Raw genomic sequence first — 9,514 nt, 5'->3', positions numbered from 1 at the left:
TTAATGTGGAATTTTTTAAAAGTCTTTATTGAATTTGCTCTGCAGTATTGCTTCTGTTTTATTTTTTGTTTTTTGTTTTTGGCTGTGAGGCATGTTATAGTAAAGCTCTGACCTTGGAAATGATTTACTTTATGACTGCAGTAAGATTGATGGTGGCCCTGTCGAGAGCTCCCTTCCCTGCCTTCCCCAGTGGCTCCTCAGTGGGGAGGGAAAAGGGGCAGAGAGTCTTGGAATTGCTCACCTGAGGGGCGTTTCCTGCCTGCACAAGCCAAGCCTTGTGTATGTTGCAGCTGAAAGATTTAGAATCGTCATTCAGCCTCTAACAGGGCTACTAAGAGTAGGTCCTCACACTGGCAGCGGCACCTGGGCGTGACTTCGACATGCATGTTCTCAGGCCTCCAGAGCCGGCAGCAGACCCTGCATCCCTGGTGCGGACCCTGCTGGTGTGTTTCCCCAGCCCCACCCCCTAGGGTTCCCATGAAGTGGCACTGCCCTGGACCCATGGTTCTTAAAGCAGGGTCTCCTGGACACAGCTCTGGACTCACCCTCAAGCTTGTTCAGAGCCACTCAAATTCTTAGTCCCTGGGTGTTGACAGGAGGCAGTGGGCATGCTCCCTGGGCCTTCCCAATGCTCAAGGAATGAATCTATAAAGTCATCCATTCTCCGATGTGCATTTCCGGGACTTGGAAGTAGAGAGGAGCTGAAAAGGTCGCTTAGTGGTTAATAATAAAAGCTCACCAATCTTCCTTGCTGAAGATTTGAGTTGTGGCTCTGGACCTGGGCCCAGGGATGTTTTAACAACCCTCCAGGCGGATGGACCCTCGAGAGGTTCGAGAGTCCCTAGACTGCAGTTGCCATTGGTCATGTTGGGCAGGAAGGCAGCCTTATTGCAGCCTCTGCCTGCCGGCCTGAGGTTGACTCCAGGCAGCTGCCCATCTCTGCTGCCCCTTCCCCTGATAGCAGGCCAAGGGTGCTGCCAGGGAGACGTATTCTGCCCAATGGCAGTAACGTGCTCACTTGGGCTCTGGTGGAGAAGAAGATGTAGTTTTGAAGTGGGGGCATTTCTTTCTTCACCTTTTCCCTAGTCCAGCCTTGATGTAGCCCCCAAGCCAGCCTTGCACTGGGTCCTCAAAAGCTGGCAGTCAGAAGGTGGAGGCCTGGACCTGGCCTGCCCTCCCCGCATGCCCTGGGCTCAGCCTGTCTCTCCGGCTCCCAGAGGCTCCTCCTTGTCTCTGAGCCGACAGAGGCCCTTGAGCTCAGGCTCCCAGGGAGGCTGCCCGCCGCTTTCTTCCAGGACTCTCTGTGGGAGTCCAGGCTTACAGATGTTTTTCTCCAAAGGTATCTAGGCCTTTGCTGTGAAGAATTCGGTAAACATGGAGAGGCTCGATGGAAGAAAGATGAAGATGGAAGAAGGTAAAGCTCAGGTCTTCACAGTGGGTGGGGTTGGCCGAGGTTGGGGCGTGGTGGGGGCTGCTTTTGTCACACTGGTGCAAGGATCTGGTGGATTGGAGAGACAGAGGGGCAGGTCTCTGGGTAGTTTCATCTCTGTCCTGTACAGTGGATGCCCTAACCCGCAGGACCCTGGAGTTTCGCATCTGCTTTGGGCAGGCAAGGACGGGTGGTCACATCTGTGCCCGGAAGCTTGGATGCTCTCCTTCTAGAGCGAGGTGACGTCACGTATCCTGTCTCCCCCCAGGCACAGTGACAGCCTTGCTGGGACCTGGAACCTTCCACGATGCTCTTCCTCATGGCCCTATCTCCGAGGAGCTCTCATTTCCCCACAAGGGAGCCTGGGAATCACTTTAGAATCTGCCTCTTCTCTTGAGTTATAGTGCTTTTCACTGAATTCAGGCTGAACCTTTTAAGTCCCCTGCCTCTCCAACTCATATCAAAATGACCAAAGGACTATAAAATTAGGGCAAGTAGGCAACACCTGAGGAAATAGAGGAGGAGAAGCTGCGGGAGGGAAATTTGGAGGCCTTTCTTCTGGACCAAGTGAAGCTGCAAAGGAAAGAAAGAAGATCTGACCTGGAAGGACTTGGTATTCACAGAGGGATGGGCTGCTTGGCAAACTAATGGGTGGATTTTCCAGTAAGGCTTCCCCCACCCCAGACACCCAAAACTTCTGGCCAGCAGCTAAAGTGAAAAGCTTATGTATGTGTGAGCCTGTGAGACTTGAGTTCAAACCCACCATGTGCTAGCTGAGCAGGATGGACAGCCTTGGGCTTGTCCTCTCTTAAAGGGGGATGACATCCATTATCAGGTGTAACAAGGATTAAATGAAAAAGGCAGTGAGACTCAGCCAAGATGTTCATAGTTGCTGCTCACTGATTACTCTGTGCCAGGTACTGTGCTAAATAAAATCTTTACATATATTGCTTCCTTTAATCCACAAGAAAGCTCTTTGGGGTTGGTCTTTTTCTAATCAGTGCTTTACAAACAAAGCAGCTGAAGTTAAGGAGGGTCAGAGACTTGCTCGAGATTCACAGATAAGAAGATGGGGTGGAGAGGGTGGAGAATGAATTTGAACTCAGATAGTCCAAGTGCAAAGCCCATGCTTTCAACCCCTGAGCTACACTGTTACAAGTCCTTGACTTATATTACTTTATTTCATCCTTCCTATAGCCTTATGGTAACCATTTTTACTGGTGAAATGACACAGGTTTATAGGTTAAACAATTTGATGTATGCAAAGATTTGAAACCAAGCCTGTTGGACTCCAAGGTCCCACTCTTGACAATTGTTTTCCTTAATTAATATACTCTGTGTAGTGTCATTCTGTCTCCCAACTTTACAGATTTTCCAGTAAAGCTCCCCCCACCTCAGACACCCAAAACTTCTGACCAGCAGCTAGAGTGAGAAGTTTATGGATGTGTGAGCCTGTTAGATTTGAGTTCAAGCCCACCATTTTATTCCCACTGAATACAGGGGGTGGAAGGGCTATCACGCCTGATGGGGAGAAATCCAGACTCTGATTCCTCTGACCCCTAAAGAATGGAACCATTGCCACGAGTGCCTCTAAACTGCCTGTGTTTCTCTTTGCCAGTAGAACTCACTGAGAACATCGGGCTCCCAGTGAATCTGCTTGACAAACACGACCCGTGGCCGGCCTATGTCACATACACCTCCCCGATGGTGAAGAGACTCATAGAGAAGAGCAAGGCCAGAGAGCTGGAGTGCCTGCAAACGGTGGAGGAGAGTCGGCGGGGGGGCAAGCAGAGCAAGCCAGCCAGCCTCATCCAGCTGAAGAGGAGGAAGTCTTCCAAGTCCTCAGGCACTGCCACCTTCAAGGACCTGAGGTCCGAGACCATGCTGTCTGTGTGGGGCCCCCTCACCATGTCGGCCATGGGGCCCCCGGGGGTCCCAGAGCCCCTCCACCTGCACTCAGACTCCAGGGCGAGTCCCACCACCAGCTACAACAAGATCATCTTTGCCCGGGCGCCCACCATGAGGACGCTCCCTTACACGGCCGGGCGGCCGTCAGAAATGTTTTGCCTCTAGCCAGAGTCCCCGCAGCTGACCCCGGAGCTTGTATGGCAATTAAGCGCCGTTTGCCACATATTGTGTGGCGGCCCTTGCGTTGGAACTCGCCCCTGCTGGTGCAGAGGTTGGCTGAGATCAACCCCAAGGGATGGGGGCCATGGGTGGGCGGGTGCGCTCCCTCTGGCAGTGCAATTAAGTGGGCCTGGGAATGCCAGTCTCCAGTTCCTGGTGTAGATGCTTAGGACCCAGCTGAGGACGAATCAGTTCTGGTCCAGGCAGCAGACAGAAACCACACCAGAGAGCAGGCCACTGAAAAGGCAGGAAGAGGGTTCAGAGGGCGTGGATGGAGAGGCACCTGCAGGAAGCAGCCTGGGGCATGCACCCAGGGAAGATGCAAATATATTAAGCTAGACGCTTGGTGATGGGCAGGTGGGCTGATCTCTGATTTCTGAGGTGGGCTAACGAATGCTTCTCAGCAGACGCTGGTGTCCTGAGCTCGGAGGACAGCCCTGTGGGGTGGCACCCCCGCCTCTTGGCTCATGGATGCACATGCTTGGTTCCAAGAGTGTTGGGGAAGCCCAAGAGAGGCTCAGATGTTTCTGGAAGGAGTTGACACCGCCCAAGTGAATGAGTATTGCTGAGGACAGGAAGCCAGCAGGAACCAAATCTGGAGCAAGTCCCTTCTTCCTCCTCCAGTCTTGACGCTCCCTCTGGCTCTCCTGATAGGCAGAGCCCAACTGGGAGGGAAATAGAAATGTGGTTTGCAGCAACCCAAATCCTGCGTCTCAAAGCAGAGTGTGAAAGGATGGACTTAGAGCCAGGGAATTAAGCTTGAGTCCCTGCCCAGTGGGTTCCAAGAGATCCCACCTTGCTGTCCCATTTGGTTCCTGAACCTGTATTGGGAGGTTTCTTCCTTGGGGGGGGCGGGGCTTACAAAGTGGCTATGGGGGTCCAAGTGTCCGCTGCTGAGAGATGGGGGATTCTGTCCCCTGGGCTTCTCTGAGGCTTGTGGAGCAGAGCTGGCGGGGAGACAGCTCCGGCTGGACCCCAGCTGTGCTTTGTCAGACAGCTGAAATCGGTCCACCCATGCTTGGGCTATTCCCAGCTGGCCTCAGAGCAAACGATGCTGTCCTCAGTCTGGAGGCAGACACACTATGTGTTTAGTCACAGAGGGGACCCAATGCGACAGGCAGACCACCCAGTCTCGGCTCTGGGGCTCCTGCACTGAGCGTGGCTTCACTGATCGCATCTCTCTTCTTTGCCTCACCCAAGTGTCTGTGCTTGTGTTAGTGAAACGGTTAATATTCACCCAGCTTCTCACAGAGACACAGAAGATGCAATGAGTTAGTTGTTGGAAAATGTGGAAGCTGCCCTGAGAATGTGCCCTCTCCACCCAGGAGCCCTGCAGAAACACTTGGCTGCACTCTGGCTGCTGTGAGCTGTGTAGAGAGTTGCACAAGTTAGGAGCTCCAGATCCATTCCTGGGTCCGCAGCTCTTGGCCAGAATGAATTCTTACAAAAATAATATGATTTACAGTGAATCTGAATGACTGTTTTTTGGGTCCACGGAACATTTACACACTTGGAAGCGAATGATGAATTCCTAACAAAAAATTTTCTTTTCTCTATCCCTTTATGGGAGTTTATAGCTAGAGTATACTTGGGAAGTGATGGATTATAGATTTTCATGGTGTCAGTGTTTGCAGGGGTTTGGGCTGATTTCTTTCCATTCCTTTGAAGGTAGAGTTGTTACATAGTGTTTTGTTTTGTTTTTGGTGGCTGTTGCTTTTTAAATTTCTAGGTGTTTCACAGTTTTTACAAATATATACTCTCTAAATGAATGGTTGTTTTATAGATAATATTGCTTAGATTAATTCTCAGTCTGTTATAACATATAAGCAGGAGCTAAGCACACCAGTACCTTACACTGTGATGAGAATGGCTTGTGTCTGTGGCTGCAGTCCAGACACAGTGGCTTCTGGGGCTGTTTTAAGAAAGAAAAACTTTTTTTTTTTTTTTTCCAGATCTGGATATTTATTTATTTATTTAATTTATTTTTTTTTAAAGTTTTTTATTTTTTTAATTTTAAAATCTTTACTTCTTACATGTGTTCCCAAACATGAACCCCCCTCCCACCTCCCTCAAGAAAAACTCTTAATTGCTTTGAAAGGGAGGAGTCTGTTCAAGGCCAAACTGGGTTCATAGGTCCAGCCACTTCAAGAACTTGCCATGTTGGCTTGAGGACCGAGGGGGCTGCCTGGAAGGGGTTCTCCTGGAGAGGCAGCTGATGGACGGAGTAGCTGGACCAGTGATGAAGCCTCCGTCACTGGAGGAAGGAGGGTGACCCTGAGGTATCGAGGCAGCTGTTGCTTAAATTTGTCTCCAGGCCCAGATGCCTGACTAGAGGTGGGGGCCCTGGAGCTGAACTTGTGCTAAACTCATGGAGGACTCTTGCTAAAATCCTGGGAGGCCCTGAAGTAATGACAAAAAGTGGGGGAGAGACTTCTTGATGTCACAAGGCACCCACATGCAGGTCCCCGCCCTGGGCGTGGACATGAAGCTGTGGGTCTGTAGAGCCCAGTAGATGCTTGGTGGGACTGGACTGGCTTTGTTCATGAAGCTGGGAGACTTCCCGGTGCTCCCAGGGCCTGCAAGCAGCCTTCCAGCTGCTTGGAGTCCGCCCAGCGGGTGGGGCTTGGAGAGGAATGTGGATTCTTCCGAGTGCAACCTCAGCCGCCTTCTGAGTGGAGGGCCTGGGGGAGCTCAGGTTCCTTTGGATGTGCTGGACTCACAGCACGTGTGGAGTCCTTGGGAGTCCACAGCCCGTAGCCGCCGCCTCTTTATCTCCACAGCATCTAGAAAGTTCTGTTTGTCAGGGGAGCTGTTTCGTCTCCCCACTCTGGCTGGTGTGTGAAACACCAGAGTGTATCTTTTGTTAGCCCTTCTGTGCTGCTCAGTAACTGAGGACCCCTCTGCCTCTGACACGTTGAGTAGCTGTTTTTGAGCAAATTCTCTGGCTCCCGTGCACGATATGGTTTTTGTCTGTTTGCAGATTTCACAGTTGGTGTTTAAACAGTTGACGTTTACCTTCAGCTGAGCCTGTGGTCCTTGCCATTCAGGGGTTGGGAGGGGTGGGGGTGGGGAAGGTGGGCTGTAAGGACAGACGATCTGGCAATTCCTGGAGCTGGGGTGTGCCAGCCAGATGTTTGGGGGTGGCCCAGGGATCCTCCAATTGGAAAGGGAGGCCAGGCGCTTAGTGGAGCCGGGGACTTAACTGCCAGCGCGTATGATTACAAATCCTTCTGGTCCATTAGGGGGCCTGAGGGCCTTGTATGGGAGGCACAAAAGCCTCACAGTCCCCTTAGTCCTTTTTTTCAGGACAGAGATAAAATAATGGGCCCCCTGAGGTAGGGGTTTGGACCCCTGGGCTTTGATGGGGGCCCTGGGGACACAGCCCAGGAATCCCAACCAAGGGCCAGCTCCACATCCCTGGAGACGGAAAGCCAGCGGCAGGAACGCCAGCCCTGCAGCCTCACTCTGCGTGTCCACAGAGGTGGTAGGAAAGACTGTAAAGTGCTCTGTGGGATGTGGGTGCGCCCGTGTGCCTGTCCTGCCCCTGTGGCTCTCTTCAGCTCTGTCTGAGTCAGTCACTCCTAGAAGCTTCTTGGAATCCCCACCCTTCTGGAGTGATGGGCGTGTGTGCAAAACCCGCACCTTATCAGTGATGAGACCGAACCGGAGCTGGAGGGGCAGTAATCAAGGGCCTGGGATTTACCAGGATCCAGTGTTGCTGAGCCTCGGCTGAAGCTCAGATAATCAGGAAATCTTCCCTCTTCCTTGCTCACTACCCCCTTCCCCAGCCCCAACTCTCACCAGGGATGCAAAGCCTCAGCCACCTGCCTTCGTTCTAAGTTGCTTCAGTCCGACTCTTCGTGACCCCATGGACTATGGCCTGCCAGGCTCCTCTGTCCATGGGATTCTTCAGGCAAGAATACTGGAGTGGGTGGCTATGTCCTCCTCCAGGGGATCTTCCGACCCAGGGAGGGAACCCGTGTCTCTTACATCTCCTGCATTGGCAGGCGTGTTCTTTACCACTAGTGCCATCTGATTAGGTACTTGGAACTCACACTGTGCTGCCCTAAACCAGTGAGGCATGGCTGGGCACATGCAAGGGGCTCCCTCTGGGGCATTGGGATGGGCATGGAGGGCAGGCAGGGGATGTGGGAACATCCCAGTTTTAGGTGGAGCCCACCACTTCCCCCATATTCTGTGCCTTTGTCCCGACCACAATCCAGTTTCCACATGGGACAGGCAGGATAAACAGTGATGTGGAGATGAACTTGGACTCAGTGCCGAGAGCCCCATCTCTTCTCCCAGGCTCTCTGTTCCAGGGCAAAGAATTCCCTCCCCACCCAAGGCCTTTCTAGGAAGCTCCTAGTTGTGAGGGCCCAGGAAGGTTCCAGGTAACCCACTTCCCCTTCAGGTCCAGTCTCCAGCCACCCGGTAACCTCCGTCATTTTTGGTAGACAAGGTGGGCAGGAAGCTTCTGCATTTCAGACAAGACAGAATGGTTTCTGTGGGTCCGCCAGTCGGGAGGGGTGTTGCAGAGAGACGAACTGGTCCCAGGGAAAGTGACCACTGGAAGGACAATTGCCCTGTGGGCCCTGAGTGCACCAGGCCCTCTGTGCCCACTTCTGTGTGTTCCTGCTTGTCCAGGTCCATTCACTGCCTGGGGGCTTCTGTCTGTTGTCCTGGCTAGAAGGGAGCCCTTCTGGGACTGGACCCAAGCCCTCAGGTCCAAGTCCTGGCTACCTTCCCTGTACCCAGGTCCCCTTCCCCCCATTCCTTCTCTTCCTCCTTGTTTTCATCACTGGCAGTCCTGCTGATGTGTCCTCATGAGGGCCAGATGAGCTTGGCCTGTGGCTTTGACCCTCAGGGTCAGTGCCGGGCATCCTTTTGGAAGGCATCCACTCCTCCCTGTGAGTGGCTTTACCAGAAGCCAGTCCTTCATGGCGCATTCCTCAGGACCAACTCACCTGCCGCCGGACCAGCTGAGTTGGGAAGGAGGCTCTGAAAGTGTCATGAGAGCCGGACAAGGTCAGCCGTGCTCATGGTCATCTTCCCAGAACGTGGCCCATGGCCTGGCACGTGACTGGAGCTCAATTACAAATAATTTACAACAGCAGTTCCCAACACCTGGAACAGAATGAACTGTGATGTATCTTTTGTAATGTCCAGAGGCTGGAGAAGCCTCTTGGCTAGGGTTGTGTAAAAGGTTTGAGGCAAGGGGCAGGCAGCTTTGCTGGAAAGGTCCTTCTGGTCCTGATGGTGTGATTCGAATAAAGGACCCAGGTGGTACCCTGGATGTGCCCTTCCCTGAAGGACATGGAGGAGCAGCAGGCACAGTCTCTCAAAATTCAACATCTAGTTACTCTGTCCTCTTAAAACGACCAGCCCATGCCCGTCTGATGGAACTCCAAGTTAATGTGTTTTCTCCATCCTTTATCAGAAAGGATGTAAATTCACAGACCTAACACCATCTCCCTTTCCGACGTCGGCAGCCATCCAATGGGCACCCTACAAATATGTGCTGGGTGCTGACTTGTGCCAGGGACCCCAAGGGGGCTCAGCGTGAGCGCGGCAGACACTCGGTCTTCCATCTGGCAGTGCAGACCCTGGTCCGTCACCCTTGCATGTTACAGAGAAGCTTGGGGTTTGTGGAGCGCTCTTGCTTGAAGCACCTGGTGTGTTCTCCCCAGGCTCATGACAAAGGGCTTAGGGAAGAGGCAGGATTAGTATCAGGACAGCTGCTTATGAAAAGGGGTGAGGTCATGTCGAATTTTTGGCCAAACTGAAGTTTGGCGGCCTGGTGAGTTTTTTGAACTTTGCCAAGCTGCCTTCAGTTTACGCTTACCCGGCTGCCGTGTTTGTTTCTGTAGCACCATGGAGCTGTCCCCGGGCTCGGGAGCGAGCTTCGGGGTGTGGCGCCTCTCTCCCGGCCCGGCCCCTCGTAGCAGAACAGAGGCAGCA

The 9,514-nt window shown here is 52.8% G+C and overlaps 1 protein-coding gene across 1 annotated transcript; it reads left to right on the top strand.

Moving 5' to 3' along the window:
* Positions 1 to 1,374: 1,374 nt before the first annotated feature.
* On the top strand, positions 1,375 to 3,502 carry CDRT4 (CMT1A duplicated region transcript 4). The gene is made up of 2 exons (XM_052658906.1): positions 1,375 to 1,414; positions 3,048 to 3,502. Exons 1-2 carry the CDS (start codon positions 1,375 to 1,377, stop codon positions 3,500 to 3,502), a joined length of 495 nt encoding a protein of 164 aa, XP_052514866.1.
* The last annotated feature ends 6,012 nt before the right edge of the window (positions 3,503 to 9,514 follow it).

The sequence above is a fragment of the Budorcas taxicolor genome, chromosome 19 (genome assembly GCF_023091745.1).
Source record: "Budorcas taxicolor isolate Tak-1 chromosome 19, Takin1.1, whole genome shotgun sequence".
NCBI classification, from domain to species: Eukaryota; Metazoa; Chordata; class Mammalia; order Artiodactyla; family Bovidae; genus Budorcas; species Budorcas taxicolor.
The sequence above is the reverse complement of the archived record's forward strand: the minus strand, read 5'-3'. Positions and strand labels throughout refer to the sequence as shown.